We start from the raw sequence: 18,767 nt of genomic DNA, 5'->3' as shown, positions 1-18,767 counted from the left end.
TTTTCTGCCTCATTTCTATTTTTCATTAACTTTCACTTCTTTCAAGCTCTTACTCATTTTTCCTCTGTTGCTCTTAAAACAGATCCTTTTTTATTTTTCTTAACAATTTATCAGTTTTTTTCTCTTTTTCATTTCCATTTTAATTATAATGTCACTCGAAAATAATGATTTACTCATCCCTTCTTTCAACACATATTTATTCAGTACCTACTCTAGGCCAGACATTGTTCCTCACACTGGGGATATGTCCCCAGCCACAAAACAACACAGACAATAACTCTACTCTCACAGCAGAAACAAGATAATGATCAAACCAAACCTTCTACAGTATATCAGTTGGTGATGTGTTATGAAGAAAAATCAGCAGAGAAAGAGGATATTGAGTGATGATGGCAAAGAGAGGTTACAATTTTAGGTAGGGTGGTTCAGGAAGGATGCTCTGAAAAAGTGACATTTGAGAAGAGACTTGAAAGAAGGTAGAGAGGGGCTTCCCTGGTGGTGCAGTGGTTAAGAATCTGCCTGCCGTTACAGGGGACACGGGTCTGAGCCCTGGTCTGGGACGATCCCACATGCCGCAGAGGAACTAAGCCCGTGTGCCACAACTACTGAGCCCACGTGCCACAACTACTGAAGCCCGCACACCTAGAGCCCATGCTCCACAAGAGAAGCCCCCGCAATGAGAAGCCTGCGCACTGCAATGAAGAGTAGCCCCCGCTCGCCGCAATTAGAGAAAGCTTGCGCGCAGCAACGAAGACCCAACACAGCCAAAAAAAAATAGTTTTAATAAATAAATAAATTTATTTAAAAAAAAAAGAAGGTAGGGAGTAAGCCATGCAAAGATCTTGATCTGGGTAAGCAATGATGCAGATAGAACAGCTTGTGAAAAGTGCCGCTCTAAATCAGATGAATGGATAAAGAAGATGTGGCACATATATACAATGGAATATTACTCAGCCATAAAAAGAAACGAAACTGAGCTATTTTTAATGAGGTGGATAGACCTAGAGTCTGTCATACAGAGTGAAGTAAGTCAGAAAGAGAAAGACAAATACCGTATGCTAACACATATATATGGAATTAAAAAAAATGTCATGAAGAACCTAGGGGTAAAACGGGAATAAAGACACAGACCTACTTGAGAATGGACTTGAGGATATGGGGAGGGGGAAGGGTAAGCTGTGACAAAGCGAAAGAGAGGCATGGACATATATACACTACCAAACGTAAGGTAGATAGATAGTGGGAAGCAGCCGCAGAGCACAGGGAGATCAGCTCGGTGCTTTGTGACCGCCTGGAGGGGTGGGATGGGGAGGGTGGGAGGGAGGGAGATGCATGAGGGAAGGGATGTGGGGACAGATGTATATGTATGACTGATTCACTTTGTTATAAAGCAGAAACTAATACAAAAAAACCACAATTGATCCTACCTTAAAATTAATCAATCAATCAATCAATCAATCAGAAATGAGTCTGAAAAGTAAGGAGGCCAGTGTACCTTGTGCAGAGAGAACAAGGGGGAGAGAGTTAAGAGATGAGGTCAGAGAAGTAGTAAGGATGGTAATGTGTATAACCTTGTAATGTGGTTATAATGTGTATAACCTTGTAGACTTTTACCAAAGTATTTAACAGGTTTCAGAAGTCACATGTTTCATTTTGGGGGCTATTCATTTTGATGTATATCACTTTGGCTGATGAACAGAAAGGATATTTTGGTCATTGTTTTCAGTTATGCCAAGGCTCAGAAATTACATCTATAATAATAACTTACTTGAGTTGATAATATTTGACTTAAAACATTTCTCTCAAAACTATGTCTGACATTTCCCCAAATCCATTCTATGAATGTGCAATACCAATCACTATTACATGAAAAAAGGGAATTCTATGGTCAAATGAATTTGGGGAACTATGGATTTAAAAATTAAATTTGTGTGGTTTCTTTGCCATACAAATTCTCAGAATTTTAAAATATATTGAATGTGCTTTACTGAACCACCAAAACAGACACATACCTGCAGCATTTCATAAACTTCTTTGATCAAACAAACAAAAACCCAAAACATTTTTCTGATGGAGAATGTCTTGGAACTTGCGGAAGCAAAAAATATTTTGGAAAGTTTTCTTCCAAACAAGCTCCATTATCTTCCATAAGCCTCAATAATCTGTGGCCAATCTGATTTTTCCTCCTCTGCAAATTCACTTTATTTTTCTGCATGCTTGCTTTCTTGACTATAAAAATTAAAAGTTTTGCCTGATTTTTCCCCCATATCTTCAAAGAAAATTCCTCCAGTTTGCAGATCCAGATCTTTACTTCTTCAGAAATATTTTCCTTCTTGAATCTTGCTTATTCTGGTTTCTCATCTTGTTCTGGTTCCTTGTACAAGAGCATGAATTGTCTGCATTTGCCTGATCCCTCATTCCCACCCTTCCTTCCCTTTTCATCATCATCTTTTTAAGTGGCAGAACCTCGATACCGTTATAGTGTTGTTCTGATTGTTGTCACTTCTAAAGATTCTAATTCTCTTGGTGAATTATGATTTTCCTTATATGTTTTCATTATTTCATCCAATTCCTTTTGATTTTTTCATTCTCTTAGCCAGACTTTCCATAAGTTTCTTTTCTTATACTCTCATATTTAATTTATTTTATACTGTCCATTTTTAATAATACCCATTAAAAATGTTGCCTTAAGTGTACTTTTCTTTTCTTCCATAGATTCTTTTTTTTCTATTAAAAATTTATTTTTGTCCACATGATGCAGCATGTGGGATCTTAGTTCCTGACCAGGGATCGAACCCATGCCCCAGACCACCAGGGAAGTCCCCATATATTATTTTTAAAAGTATGCCCTTTCTCTTGAAAGAGGAGAGGTCGTCCATGATCACTATTTCCCCATTTGCAATGTGTGACTGACACAAAGGATGTGACATCCCAAAGACATTCATAATACCCTTTACCTTGTCTTCCTTCCTAGACTTCCTTGCAGCTGAGTGTGGCCACATGACACAGTTTCCAGATAATGAAATTCAAGCAAATGTGTGTCTAGGGGAGTAGGGCTTGCTGAAAACTTTGTATATGGAGCATACTAAGTTGGCATGTCCCGTTGACACTTTGTGTCTTCCTGCTTGAAATTCAGATGTGAGGCTTGGAGATCAAATAGCCACCTTGCAACCAGAAGGCGAAAAGCCACACACTAAGTCCCACACTAAGGAGATAGAAAAAGCTTAGATTTTTTATGACATCCCTGAGTATATCACTGAAATAAATAGACTCATCTTTTTAGACACTGCTAGTCTGTTTCCTGATACACACAGGCAAATGTGAGTGGATTTTCCTTTTATACATTTACTTTTTACCAGTTTGCTATGCAAGAGGACAGGCTGTTATATATTCAAAAAAAAAAAAAAAAAACAACTGTGTGACGGAGGAGAGTATGGAGAAGGAGTTGGTGCTTTGGGAAGTCCCAGAAAGAGATTTCCATCTCACTGTGATATCTTCCTTCTGTTTCGTAAAGACATTGAGCAATGGGACAGCTTTATATATTCAGATGTCTTTTAGCTTAGCCTCCATTCCAGTTCTTTGATGGCTCTGTCTGGCCTTCTTCCCAGGGCTGTTGTCAGAAATGCAGCCATCTGTACAGCTGACTATCTGCTCCTGGTAGCTCTGTGCCTCCTGGAGCTTTCCAGGGTAGTTGTCGATATTATGGCACTTTATTGGCAAAGGGGTCTCAAGGAGGCTTGTTTCACATCTGCCCTAAGTTTCTTCCTTGCCTGCAGCCCTTGCCCTTCCAAATGAGGTGGTCACTGTGATACCGAGCAGGACACTGTGGGGCTCCTGGGCACAAAAGCCTTTCTGTGTCCCACTTTTCTTGATTACAGGAAACAGGCTTCATTCAGCCTCCATGACCTTCCCTGAGTTCCAAAGGGCAGGTTCAAGCAGTTGCTAAATAGGGAAGGGAAGGGATGCGGAGACAAGAGAGGAGCAGTTCAGAAACAACAGTGCATTTCTGCAGTGTCAGTTGTTACTTCTCCTTTTTCATTTCTAATTCTGTTGATTTGAGTCTCCTCCCTTTTTTTGATGAGTCTGGCTGGTGGTTTTATCAATTTTGTTTATCTTCTCAAAGAATCAGCTTTTAATTTTATTGATTTTTGCTTTCGTTTCCTTCATTTCTTTTTCATTTATTTCTGATCTGATCTTTATTATTTCTTTCCTTCTGCTAACTTTGGGGTTTTTTGTTCATCTTTCTCTAATTTCTTTAAGTGTGAGGTTAGGTTGTTTATTTGAGATTTTTCTTGTTTCTTGAGGTAGGATTGTATTGCTATAAACTTCCCTCTCTAGAACTGCTTTTGCTGCATCTCCTAGGTTTTGGGTCATCATGTTTTCATTGTCATTTGTTTCTAGGTATTTTTGGACAGCTACATGTAAAAGAAAGAAATTAGAACACTTCCTAACACCATAGACAAAGATAAACTCAGAATGGATTAAAGACCTAAATGTAAGGCCAGACACAGTAAAACTCTTAGAGGAAAACATAGGAAGGACACTCTTTGCCATAAATCACAGCAAGATCCTTTTTGGCCCACCTCCAAGAGAAATGGAAATAAAGACAAAAATAAACAAATGGGACCTAATGAAACTTAAAAGCTTTTGCACATCAAAGGAAACCATAAATAAGACAAAAAAACAACCCTCAGAATGGGAGAAAATATTTGCAAATGAAGCAACTGACAAAGGATTAATCTCCAAAATTTACAAGCAGCTCATGCAGCTCAATATCAAAACATCAAACAACCCAATCCAAAAATAGGCAGAAGATCTAAGTAGACATTTCTCCAAAGAAGATATACAGATTGCCAACAAACACATGAAAGGATGCTCAACATCACTAATCATTAGAGAAGTGCAAATCAAAACTACAATGAGGTATCACCTCACACTGGTCAGAATGGCCATCATCAAAAAATCTAGAAACAGTAAATGCTGGAGAGGGTGTGGAGAAAAGGGAACCCTCTTGCACTGTTGGTGGGAATGTAAATTGATAAAGCCACTATGGAGAACAGTATGGAGGTTCTTTAAAAAAACTAAAATAGAACTACCATATGACCCAGCAATCCCACTACTGGGCATATACCCAGAGAAAACCATAATTCAAAAAGACACATGCACCCCAATGTTCATTGCAGCACTATTTACAATAGCCAGAATATGGGAGCAACCTAAGTGTCCATTGACAGATGGATGGATAAAGAAGATGTGGCACATATATACAATGGAATATTACTCAGCCATAAAAAGAAATGAAATAGTTATTTGTAATGAGGTGGATGGACCACCGAGAAGTCTGTCATACAGAGTGAAGTAAGTCACAAAGAGAAAAATAAATACCGTATGCTAACACAGATATATGGAATCTAAAAAAAAAATTTTATGAAGAACCTAGGGGCAGGACAGGTATAAAGATGCAGACATAGGAATGCACTTGAGGACATGGGGAGGGGGAAGGGGAAGGTGGGACAAAGTGAGAGAGTTGCATTGACATATATACACTACCAAACATATAATAGCTAGTGGGAAGCAGCTGCATAGCACAGAAAGATCAGCTCGGTGCTTTGTGACCACCTAGAGGGGTGGGATAGGGAGGGTGGGAGGGAGGTGCAAATGGGAGGGGATATGGCGATATATGTATACATATAGCTGATTCACTTTGTTATACAGAAGAAACTAACACAACATTGTAAAGCAATTATACTCCAATAAAGATGTTAAAGAAAAAAAGAAACAATAGTGCAGCCTTGAGGCAGGGTCCTGGTTTCCCCCAAGTGATATACATAACAATATCTTTGAACTGTTTTGCAGATACTGAAATCTCCAGCAGGTGGGAGAAATTAATGGTATGCTCCCCACAAGCACGTAGACCCCAGACCGGTTGGAACCAGAAAGTTGATGATGCTGACACCTACTTACCTCACCACCAACCAGTCAGAAGAAAGTCCACAAGCTGATCACATCCTCTTTGAACCATTTCTATAAAACTCCTCACTCTCCCCTCCAGGTCGGGACACACAGTTTTGAGGGCATTAGCCCACTGTGGCCCCCTTTGCCTAGCAAAGCAATAAAACTATTCTTTTCTACTTCACCCAAAACTCTGTCTCCAAGATTTAATTCAGTGTCAGGGTACAGAGGCCGGATTCAGCTTCCACTGTTGCCTTTTTCCATGATGGCCTCTCCATATGACCATAATTCTCTGATGCCTTTTCAGAAGAGAGTTAAGACCAGGACTAGCACTTTTCTTTAATATGTTGACATGTTCATAATATTTAGAAGAAATTTCTAAATATTTCAAGTAGGTGAGTAGCACCCTTACCTGGTTTCCAGAGATGAAATAGATCCCCTGTCACTCTTTTAACTCCTTTGCTTATTCCATAGGTGGATAATTGGGAAGAAGTAGACACTTTTATTCAAGTCCCATCTTAGGCAGAATTCCCAAAGTTTACTTTAAACTTAACACACATAAACATTCAGAAAGGAAATTAAATTTCTCAGTTCCAATTATAAATGTCCTGCTACATGACATTTGCCACTTAATATAATGTACCCCAGTCCAATCAGTGAGGGACAGTCTGAAGTGCACTGGTCTGGGACCAGGAGGTTCATGTAACGAAGTTTTTGACCAAGGTAAAGGGATTTAATTTTCAATTTCTCCTTTTCCTCATCTGTAAAAAAAAATGTTTGGATTAGAGTGAAGTTCTCAACCAAATTATACAGAAGAATAGTAAACTATCCAATATCTGTACTGTGAACCTCAGGAATAAACAAATAGGATACAAGGCAGAAGAGCGGAAGAGGGCATGTTTTCAAGGCATGAAATAGAAGGTACTAAATTAACATTCCTTCTAACTCTGATATTCTGCTACAGCATGTGTTTTAGTGTATGACAAGAAATTTCTTGAAATTACCACACTCTCATCAAAAATGGGTTCCACATTCCCAAGTGGGAAAAGTGTATATATATATTTACACACACATACCATAGTGGCTATTTATTTTAATATTTTTAGAAAGTTTATGCCTTTGTACAGTTCTCAAATTTTCTACCAAGCCATATATTACATATTATATAATTTAAAAAAGAAAATGATCATTCTTTCCCCATAGTGACATACTCACTTGGTAGGGGGTTGTCCAACAAAAACCAATAGACTACATAATATGCCCCTGTCAGTTTCCAAAAGGGATCATACAGCAGCAGCAGCAATAATAATGATAGAAAACATTAAACTCTTATTTGAGCCCCACTTTTTGCTTTATACCTCTATTTTTGTGTTATATAATATAGGGAAACTTTCTTATTTATCATCTGCTAGACCCTGTTCTAAGCTCTTTAATTTAATCTTCATAAGAAACATATAAGAAAGGCACTATTATGATCCCTACTTAATAGATAAAGAAACCTAGGGATATGGAGTTCTACAATATCAGAATGACACACCAGCACATGAAATAGCAATGGGGGATCACATCAACACAAAGAACTCTGCAAAGGTGAAGTCCATTTCTCTGACAGCAGAGCATTTAGGAAGTGCTTTCCCTCTTTGCTCCCTAGAGCTGTGGGTCTCAATTGTGTTGACCTGACACATAAGTTTTGAGAGACGTGAGACATATTTTGTTACTAATACTAGTTCAAAGACCAAAGTTTGCCAATTACGTACTTTTTATTTTCACTTTTGCTGTGCCATTCGGCTTGTGGGATCTTAGCTCCCCAACCAGGGACTAAACCTGGGCCCGGGCAGTGAAAGCAGTCTTAACCACTGGACCTAAAGGAAATTCCCAATTATGTACTTTTTTGTGTGTGTGTGGTACGCGGGCCTCTCACTATTGTGGCCCCTCCCATTGCAGAGCACAGGCTCAAGACACGCAGGCTCAGCGGCCATGGATCACGGACCCAGGCGCTCCACGGCATGTGGGATCTTCCCGGACCAGGGTACGAACCTGTGTCCCCTGTATCAGCAGGCGGGCTCTCAACCACTGTGCCACCAGGGAAGCCCCCCAATTAAGTACATTTTAAAGTTAAAAAAATTAAGTGTACAAAGATTGGCTGAATGGATACAAAAACAAGACCCATATATATGCTGTCTACAAGAGACCCACTTCAGACCTAGAGACACATACAGACTGAAAGTAAGGGGATGGAAAAAGATATTCCATGCAAATGGAAATCAAAAGAAAGCTGGAGTAGCAATTCTCATATCACACACAACAGACTTTAAAATAAAGACTATTAGAAGAGACAAAGAAGAACACTACATAATGATCAAGGGATCGATCCAAGAAGAACATATAACAATTGTAAATATTTATGTACCCAACATAGGAGCACCTCAATACATAAGGCAAATCCTAACAGCCATAAAAGGGTAAATCGACAGTAACACACTCATAGTAGGGGACTTCAACACCCCACTTTCACCAATGGACAGATCATCCAAAATGAAAATAAATAAGGAAACACAAGCTTTAAATGATACATTAAACGAGATGGACCTAATTGATATTTATAGGACATTCCATCCAAAAACAACAGAATACACATTTTTCTCAAGTGTTCATGGAACATTCTCCAGGATAGACCATATCTTGGGTCACAAATCAAGCCTTGGTAAATTTAAGAAAATTGAAATTGTATCAAGTATCTTTTCCAACCACAGTGCTATGAGACTAGATATCAATTACAGGAAAAGAGCTGTAAAAATACAAACACATGGAGGCTAAAAAATACACTACTAAATAACGAAGTGATCACTGAAGAAATCAAAGAGGAAATTAAAAAATACCTAGAAACAAATGACAATGGAGACACAACAACCCAAAACCTATGGGATGCAGCAAAAAACAGTTCTAAGAGGCAAGTTTATAGCAATACAATCCCACCTTAAGAAACAGGAAACATCTCGAGTAAACAACCTGACCTTGCACCTAAAGCAATTAGAGAAAGAAGAACAAAAAACCCCCAAAGTTAGAAGGAAAGAAATCATAAAGATCAGATCAGAAATAAATGAAAAAGAAATGAAGGAAACGATAGCAAAGATCAATAAAACTAAAAGCTGGTTCTTTGAGAAGATAAACAAAATTGATAGACCATTAGCCAGACTCGTCAAGAAAAAAAGGGAGAAGACTCAAATCAATAGAATTAGAAATGAAAAAGGAGAAGTAACAACTGACACTGCAGAAATACAAAAGATCATGAAAGATTACTACAAGCAACTCTATGCCAATAAAATGGACAACTTGGAAGACATGGACAAATTCTTAGAAATGCACAACCTGCCAAGACTGAATCAGGAAAGAATAGAAAATATGAACAGACCAATCACAAGCACTGAAATTGAAACTGTGATTAAAATCTTCCAATAAACAAAAGCCCAGGACCAGACGGCTCCACAGGCAAATTTTATCAAACATTTAGAGAAGAGCTAACACCCATCCTTCTCAAACTCTTCCAAAATATAGCAGAAGGAGGAACACTCCCAAACTCATTCTATGAGGCCACCATCACCTTGATACGAAAACCAGGCAAGGATGTCACAAAGAAAGAAAACTACAGGCCAGTATCACTGATGAACATAGATGCAAAAATCCTCAACAAAATACTAGCAAACAGAATCCAACAGCACATTAAAAGGATCATACACCATGATCAAGTGGGGTTTATTCCAGGAATGCAAGGATTCTTCAATATAAGCAAATCAATCAATGTGATACACCATATTAACAAATTGAAGGAGAAAAACCATATGATCATCTCAATAGATGCAGAGAAAGCTTTCGACAAAATTCAACACCCATTTATGATAAAAACCCTGCAGAAAGTGGGCATAGAGGGAAATTTCCTCAACAAAATAAAGGCCATATATGACAAACCCACAGCCAACATCGTCCTCAGTGGTGAAAAACTAAAACCATTTCCACTAAGATCACGAACAAGACAAGGTTGACCACTCTCACCACTCTTATCCAACATAGTTTTGGAAGTCTTAACCACAAGAATCAGAGAAGAAAAAGAAATAAAAGGAATCCAAATCAGAAAAGAAGAAGTAAAGCTGTCACTGTTTGCAGATGACATGATACTATACATAGAGAATCCTAAAGATGATACCAGAAAACTACTAGAGCTAATCAATGAATTTGGTAAAGTAGAGGGATACAAAATTAATATACAGAAATCTCTGGCATTCCTATAAACTAATGATGAAAAATCTGAAAGTGAAATCAAGAAAACACTCCCATTTACCATTGCAACAAAAAGAATAAAATATCTAAGAATAAACCTACATAAGGAGACAAAAGACCTGTATGCAGAAAACTATAAGACACTGATGAACGAAATTAAAGATGATACAAATAGATGGAGAGATATTTCAAAATTTCAAAATTTGTTTGGAAAAACAAAAGACCCCGAGTACCCAAAGGAATCTTGAGAATGAAAATCAAAGCTGGAGGAATCAGGCTCCCTGATTTCAGACTATACTACAAAGCTACAGTAATCAAGACAGTATGGTACTGGCACAAAAACAGAATGATAGATCAATGGAACAGGATAGAAAGACCAGAGATAAGCCCAGGCACATATGGTCACCTTATCTTTGATAAAGGCAGCAGGAATGTACAGTAGAGAAAGGACAGCCTCTTCAATAAGTGGTGCTGGGAAAACTGGACAGGGACATGTAAAAGGATGAGATTAGATCATTCCCTAACACCATACACAAAAATAAGCTCCAAATGGATTAAAGACCTAAATGTAAGAACAGAAACTCTGAAACGCTTAGAGAAAAACAGGCAGAACACTCTATGGCATAAATCACAGCAAGATCCTTTTTGACCCACCTCCTAGAGAATTGGAAATAAAAACAAAAATAAACAAATGGGACCTAATGAAACTTCAAAGCTTTTGCACAGCAAAGGAAACCATAAACAAGACCAAAAGACAACCATCAGAATGGGAGAAAATATTTGCAAATGAAGCAACTGACAAAGGATTAATCCTCAAAATTTAAAAGCAGCTCATGCAGCTCAATAGCAAAAAAACAAATAATGCAATCCAAAAATGGGCAGAAGACCTAAATAGGCATTTCTCCAAAGAAGATGTACAGACTGTCAACAAACACATGAAAGAATGCTCAACATCATTAATCATTAGAGAAATGCAAATCAAAACTACAATAAAATATCAACTCACACTAGTCAGAATGACCATCATCAAGAAATCTAGAAACAATAAATGCTGGGGAGGGTGTGGAGAAAAGGGAACCCTCTTGCACTGCTGGTGGGAATGTGAATTGGTACAGCCACTATGGAGAACAGTATGGAGGTTCCTTAAAAAACTACAAATAGAACTACCATATGACCCAGCAATCCCACTACTAGGCATATACCCTGAGAAAACCATAATTCAAAAAGAGACATGTACCAAAATGTTCATTGCAGCTCTATTTACTAGAGCGTGGAGATAGAAACAACCTAAGTGTCCATCATCGGATGAATGGATAAAGAAGATGGGACACATATATACAATGGAATATTACTCAGCCATAAAAAGAAACGAAACTGAGCTATTTGTAATGAGGTGGATGAACCTAGAGTCTGTCATACAGAGTGAAGTCAGAAAGACAAAGAAAAATATCGTATGCTAACACATATATATGGAATTTAAGAAAAAAAATATGTCCTGAAGAACATAGGGGTAAAACAGGAATAAAGACACAGACGTATCTGAGAATGGACTTGAGGATATGGGGAGGGGGAAGGGTAAGCTGTGACAAAGAGAGAGAGAGGCATGGACATATATACACTACCAAACGTAAGGTAGATAGCTAGTGGGAAGCAGCCACATAACACAGGGAGATCAGCTGGGTGCTTTGTGACCTTCTGGAGGGGTGGGTTAGGGAGAGTGGGAGGCAGGGAGATGCAAGAGGGAAGGGATATGGGAACAGATGTGTATGTATAACTGATTCACTTTGTTGTAAAGCAGGAACTAATAAAAAATATAAAAATAAAATTAATTAAAAATAAATAAATAAATAAATAAATAAGAAGTTAATTATGGAAATTAAGGTGCCTAGAGGACAGGGCTGGGACCAAGATGTAATTCTCCATAAAGGAATAATCACTAACTGTTTTAGATGGGCAAGAGCGAATTGTGTTCTTGAAATTAATGGGTAAAATTCGCACACAAAGGCCTCTGTTCCACCATCATCCTATGAAGGGAGCCTGAGAGCAATCATCCCAGGAGGGAAAGATAAACAGAGTGGAATCCCTGGTACGGAGTGCCCTTACCCGGCGGGGTGGGGACTAGTGGGTGTGGCTTAGCGTGGCGTCCTCTCGAGAGACCTTCAGAGCAAACGTCATAGTGCCCAGCATCACTCTGGGCTGAGCTCGTGCCTGCGGCAACGGCGCCTGGAGAGGAAGCTTGTCCACTGCACCACTGAGGTGTAGGCCATGGGAGCACGAAGCAGTCGGATGCCATGGCACTGGTGGGGGCGTGCCCCAGAGGAGCCAGGTGCCAGTGCGGGGAATGAGGAGGCTGAGGAGGCAGTAGTGGCAGAGAGAGAGGAAGGGAACGAGAGTGAAGAGGCCAGACCCACCGCCCGTAAGAGGAGCCGCAAGCCCAAGACAGGCCCAGGGGAGCCGCTCACAAAAGAGCCCCGCCGGAAACGTGCTAAAGATCATTCAGGGTCCATTTATGAGGCACTCTTCCTGAGAGGAGAAGGGAGCGACGTGCGGATCTGCGCACTGGGGGAGGAGTGGAACTTGCATAGGGTCTACTTGTGCCAGTCAGGGTTCTTTGCTAGCATGTTCAGTGGCGCTTGGCGGGAGACAAACATGGGTACTATAGAGATGCAGATGCCTGACGAGAACATTGATCGTGAGGCACTGCACGAGGCTTTAGGTTCCCTGTACCGAGGCTCCATTCTCATCCCACCCGGTCGAGTCATTGCCATCCTGGCCACAGCCAGCATGCTGCAGCTGGACGAGCTGATTCAGCGGTGCGGGCAGGTCATGAAGGAGACTGTCAGTGCCCAGACCGTGTGCAGCTACTACTACTCTGCTGAAAGCTACGGACTCCAGACCATCAGGACCATGTGTCTTCAGTGGCTGCTGGACAACATGATGACCCTGTGTAGTGAGGGGCTATTGCGAGAAGTCAGCCTGGATCTGATGAAAGAGGTCGTTGCCTCTTCACGGCTCTTTGTGATGGGGGTGGAGATGAACGTGTACATCATGCTGAAAATGTGGATGTTCTTGCAGCTGCAGCCGACATGGAGGGGCCCGCGCAGTGCCCTATTGCCTGACACCAACTCATGGTTTGCCAGGTCCAGGAGGGATTCGGAGGGCACCCCTTTCCTGGAGACCGAGCAGGGCAGAGCCTTCGTGCCAGTGTTCCAGCAGCTGCGGCTTGCCTACATAATGTGCGACCCGATGTCAGCACACGTCATCCAGCAGGATGCGCTGATCCGTCCCTCTTGGTTGTGTCGCTTGTACAGTGAGCATTGCCTTGGCCCCCTCCGGGCTGAGCAGACCAGAATTGTCCGGCCCATGGGCATCTACGTGTCCGACCCCCAGGGGAGAAGCATGCGGTGCGGGAGCCAGCTCCACAGGGACGAGCTGTGCAGCTGGCGGTGGGAAGGCTTCAAATTCTTCTGGGACCTGGTGCTGCGCTACGCCAACCAGCGCATCATTTGCCGGTGCAGCGCACGGAAAAAGTACCGCAGCTTCGGGGTCAGTCTACTCGGGAGGAGAAAGGTCGCGTTCCGCCTGAGCCTGTTCTCCTTGGACAGGGAAGGGAGAGCCGTTTTCAGGAAGGACACGGAATACCAGATGCTTTCCCTGAGACAGAATCAAGAGCTAGAGGTAATGAACCTGGAAAACCAAGACGTGGTTTTCCCCATATATGTGGCCTGTAACTTCCTGTACCTCCAGCGAGGGGAGCGTTTCCCAGGGCGTTTGCCCCTGTAAAGCAGCTCAGAGAACTGAGCAGCTCTTTCCTGGGGTCAGGGACGACCAGCTTGGTCCAGATGCCAGCTCCTTCTGTGGGACCAACCAGGCTTGCCCATCTCTGGTAACCAATTCTGTCAGAGGCTTTGTTGAACTGTAGCTCATAATACTTGAGATTGTTTACATGAGCATATGAAGAGGACACATTTTGAAGCCCCCCAAACTCCTTGAGAATTCATTTGGGCTGTGAACATGGCAACCTGTCCTCCTGGTTTAGGATCCATCGACACCACCCCCCACCCTGCCCATCATTTCTGTGAAGACAAAGAGCTATTGACTTTAAAGAGAAACTGTGAGCCTACCTACTCTACTACTCTTAGTGAAACTTTCTTAATATATGTTTCCTTTAGTTTGATTAAGTGAATGTTAAAGTAAAAAAAAAATAAGTGTACAATTTAGTGGTTTTTATTATATTCACAAAGTTGTACAAACACCACCACTAATTCCAGAATATTTCATCACCTCAGAAGGAAACCTCATACCCATTAAAGGTCACTCCTCAATCTTCCTTTCCCCCAGCTCATGGTAACTACTAATCTACTTTCTGTCTCTATCAATTTGCCTACTCTGGACATTTCATATAAATGGACTCGTACAAATATGTGTCCTTTTTTGTCTGCCTTCTTTCTCTTAGCATAACTTTTCAAGGTTCATTCATGTTGTAGATATGTCTGTACTTTGTTCCTTGTATGGCTAATAATATTCCATTGTATAGATACACCACATTTTGTTTATCCAGTCATCAGTTGGTGGACATTTGTGTTGTTTTCACTTTTTAGTTATTGTGAATAATGCTGCTGTGAATATTCATGTACAAGTTTTTGTAAGCTACTATATGTAAAATAGATAACCAACAAGGACCTACTGTAGAGTACAGGGAACTATATTCAATATAGTTGAATATAGTTGTAGTAACCTATAATGGAAAAGAATCTGAAAGTTTTATATATATATAACTGTAAAAGTTATATATATATATATATATATATATATATATATATATAACTAAATCACTCTACTGTACACCTGGAATATTATAAATCAACTATACTTCAAAAAAAAGTTTTTGTGTATATACCTAGGAATGGAATTGCTGTGTCATATGGTAAATTTATGTTTAGGTTTCTGAGGAATTGCCAGACTTTTTTCCCAAGTGGCTGCACCATTTTACATTCCCACCATTGGTGTATGAAGATTCCAGTTTCATCACATCCTCACTAATATGTGTTACTGTCTTTTAAAAAAATGTAGCCATTTTACTGGGTGTGTTTACTGCAATTTCACTGTGGTTGTGATTTGAATTATCTAAATGACTAGCAATGTTGAGCATCATTTCATGTACTTATTGGCCATTTTTATGTAGTCTTCAGAGAAATAACTATTCAAATCACTTAACCATTTTTAAGTGGGTTATTGTCTTTTTATCGTCAAGTTGTAAGAGTTGTTTATGTGTTCTGGTTAATTTCCAGAGTTCTCGAAAAGTTGATTTAGAATATTTGTCAGTGTTCTCATGGCTTTTATGAAGGAAAATATTTTCATAGGCCCTAGCTCCACCATTCCCAAAGGCCTTCCCTAATTAGATACTTTTTTAAAAATAAATTTATTTATTTATTTATTTATTATTTCTGGCTGTGTTGGGTCTTTGTTGCTCCATGTGGTTTTTCTCTAGTTGTGGCGAGCAGGGGCTACTCTTGGTTGTGGTGCGCGGGCTTCTCATTGCAGTGGCTTCTCTTGTGGCAGAGCATGGGCTCTAGGCGTGCAGGCTTCAGTAGTTGTGGCTTGCTGGCTCTAGAGTGCAGGCTCAGTAGTTGTGGCTCATGGGCTTAGTTGCTCTGTGGCATGTGGGATCTTCCCAGACCAGGGCTTGAACCCGTGTCCCCTGCATTGGCAGGCAGATTCTTAACCACTGTGTCACTAGGGAAGTCCCACTAATTGTATACTTTTAATAACCAATCACTGGAAGATAATTTGCAAGCTATATAACTGCCAAAGGATTCATAACTAGAATACTAACAAACGGATAAAACTGTATGGTAAATTTTTAAAAACCCAATAGAAAATAGATAAAAGTCATGAACAGACATTTCACAAAATAAGATATAATAATGGAAAATTAAAACATGAAAAAAATGTTCAATATCATTAGCCACTAAGGAAAATGCAATTAAAACCATAATGATACGCACCTATCAGAATGGCTAAAATAAAATAGAATATTGACAACGGCAAATGCTGGTGAAGATGCAGAGAGTTTGGATCACTATATGTTTATGGTGGAACCTACAATAATACAGCCATGTGGAAAGTAGTGTGTCAGTTTCTTTTAAAACTAATTATCATATGACCCAGCAATTACACTCGTGCATTTATCCCAGAGAAACAAAAACCAATGTCCACACAAAATCCTGTTTGTGAATGTTCATAGCAACTTTATTTGTAATAGCTGAAAACTGGAAGCAACACAAATGTAGTTCAGCAGGTTGGTAACTAAACCAACTGTGGCACATCCATACCCAGAAATACTATGCAACAATAAAAAGGAATGCATGTAACAACGTGGATGAATCTCAAGGGAATTTGGCTCCGTGGGAGAAGCCAATCTCAGAGTGTTACATTATGTATGATGGCATTTATGTAACATTCTTGAAATAACAAAATTATAGAAGCGGGGAACAGATTAGTGGTTGCCAGCTTTTATGGATGGGGAGGATGACAGGGAAATGGATGTGACTATAAAAGAACAATACATGGGATCTTAGTGGTGATGAGACAGCTCCATATTGTGATCATGGTGGTAGTTACACGAATCCATACATGTGATAAAATTACACGGACCTTCACACACACGAGTGCATTGTAAAACTGATGACATCTGAATAAGCTCTGTAGATTGTACCAATGTCAATTTCCTTGTTTTGATATTGTAGGATAGCTCCCATTGGGGAAGTAGGTAAAGAGCACACAAAGTTCTCTGTACTCTCTGCATCTTCCATGAATCTATAATTATTTCAAGACAAAAATATAAAGAAATCAACCAGAGAAGACTTGTGCTTAGTCCTACAGTTGTAATGTTGCCCTCTACATTCTGATAGCTTCCCTAAAGTGGAGAGAAGAGGTAAGAAGGAGTCAGAGCTAGTAATCAGGAAATTGAAAGGAACCACAATAGATCCATTTGAGTGAATATCATGGCAGAAAGAAAGGTTCAGAAACTCCACCTTCTGTTATCAGAGAGTAAAGTACAAGGATAATGTAATAATGGGGGAGAGTTGTGAGAGTCCAGGTTTGCTTATTTATGTGTCTTTGTTGTTAAAATTTTACCCTGTAAATGTTTTAATAGTGGATTTCAAAATGACAGTCTCTCAACCTCACTAAGGGTAGTTTTAGATCTAGGGCATTTTCCCACTATATTTCTATTTTACACTGTGGGAACAATTCTGGTTCTGAGAAAATGTAAAATCTTTGATGTGTTCTCACACTAGCAATGCCAGGGAAGAAGTGGCAGATGAGTTTTCCTTAAAAAACCCAGGGGACTGAACTGACTCTAGTTCCATAATTGGTGGCAGAAACTCCATTATTCGCTATGATATTGCTAACATCAGAACGTGGTCCTCGAACACTTTCTAAAGATTATACCTAGCATTCTAGTCAATAGGGTAATTTAATTGTAGACATCCTATCCTCCTCATTAGATTATGTTCTTTTCCAGGACAAGGATCATATTTATTTCATCCCCATATTCTGAGTGCCTACGTAAGGCCTGAGTCTTAGTAAGAACCCAATACGTTTTTGATAAATAAATGATTGAGTGTGGCAGATGAGGTCATCATTCTTGGAAAATGTTTATTTTGGGGTCCCCAGTCTTGATAGTAAAGGTAGCACATTTCATTCTCTTTACCATTTCTGTGAGCTTTACTTTCAACGTTTGAGGTCCAAATATGGTCCAGTGATAGAATCGTTCTAGATCCAGGGCCAAGGTAATGTATGAATAGACTGGAAATTGCCTACGTACTATGTTTTGAGGGAAGGACTTCGCACCCAGTTACCCAGAAAGTCTTTATCTTAGTCCATTCCGGTTGCTATAACAAAATACCACAGACTGGTATTTTCCTGGTAAAAAAAACAGGAATTTATCTCTCACAGTTCTGGAGGCTGCGTCTGAGATCAGGGTGCCAGCACTGTCGGGTGAGGGCTCCTCTTCTAGGGTGCAGATTTCTCATTGTGTCCTCCTATGGAGGAAGGGGTGATGGATCTGTGTATGGTGGCTTCTAAAAAACACTAATCTCATTCAATAGGTGTCCACCCTCATGACCTTAGCCCCTCCCAAAGGCCCCACCTCCTAATACCATTACACTGAGAATTAAGAGTTCCACATATGAAATTTAGGAGGGACGTGTTCAGACCATAGCCGCCCTCAGTAGACTCCTAGACTGGGTTAACTGGAGTATCCTTAAACATTGACTCCGAAACCCTCGTTTTCCAAATAAAAAACCTGAGAGAGGAGAAGTGACTCATTGTAGGTCATCAAGCAGGTGAGGGAGATGGCTAGAACTGGATTGCCTATCTCCAAAATTATAATAAAATGAAAACCACACTCAGCTTCTTTCTCCAATGATAGGCATTTCTTTAAGAAACAATGAGCTGGAATGGTCTGGAGCCTGGACTGAGGGATGCAGCGTGGGATTAGACATGTATAAAATACAAACAGGAAACTTGTCGGT

At 40.0% G+C, this 18,767-nt stretch overlaps 1 protein-coding gene across 1 annotated transcript in view; it reads left to right on the top strand.

The window, feature by feature from the left end:
* LOC308609281 (germ cell-less protein-like 1) overlaps positions 1 to 14,168 on the top strand; it is a gene marked incomplete at its 5' end in the record, with an annotated part of 33,588 nt that extends 19,420 nt beyond the window's left edge. Inside the window, 2 exons of the mRNA XM_081222982.1 lie at positions 12,232 to 12,313; positions 12,545 to 14,168. Coding sequence (XP_081079108.1) covers positions 12,232 to 12,313; positions 12,545 to 14,010 — 1,548 coding nt within the window. The 3' untranslated portion in view covers positions 14,011 to 14,168. The remainder of the gene's footprint in view (positions 1 to 12,231; positions 12,314 to 12,544) is intronic.
* Positions 14,169 to 18,767: the final 4,599 nt, after the last annotated feature.

The sequence above is a fragment of the Mesoplodon bidens genome (assembly GCF_964165515.1).
Source record: "Mesoplodon bidens genome assembly, chromosome: X".
In the NCBI taxonomy this organism is placed as follows: domain Eukaryota; kingdom Metazoa; phylum Chordata; class Mammalia; order Artiodactyla; family Ziphiidae; genus Mesoplodon; species Mesoplodon bidens.
The sequence above is the reverse complement of the archived record's forward strand: the minus strand, read 5'-3'. Positions and strand labels throughout refer to the sequence as shown.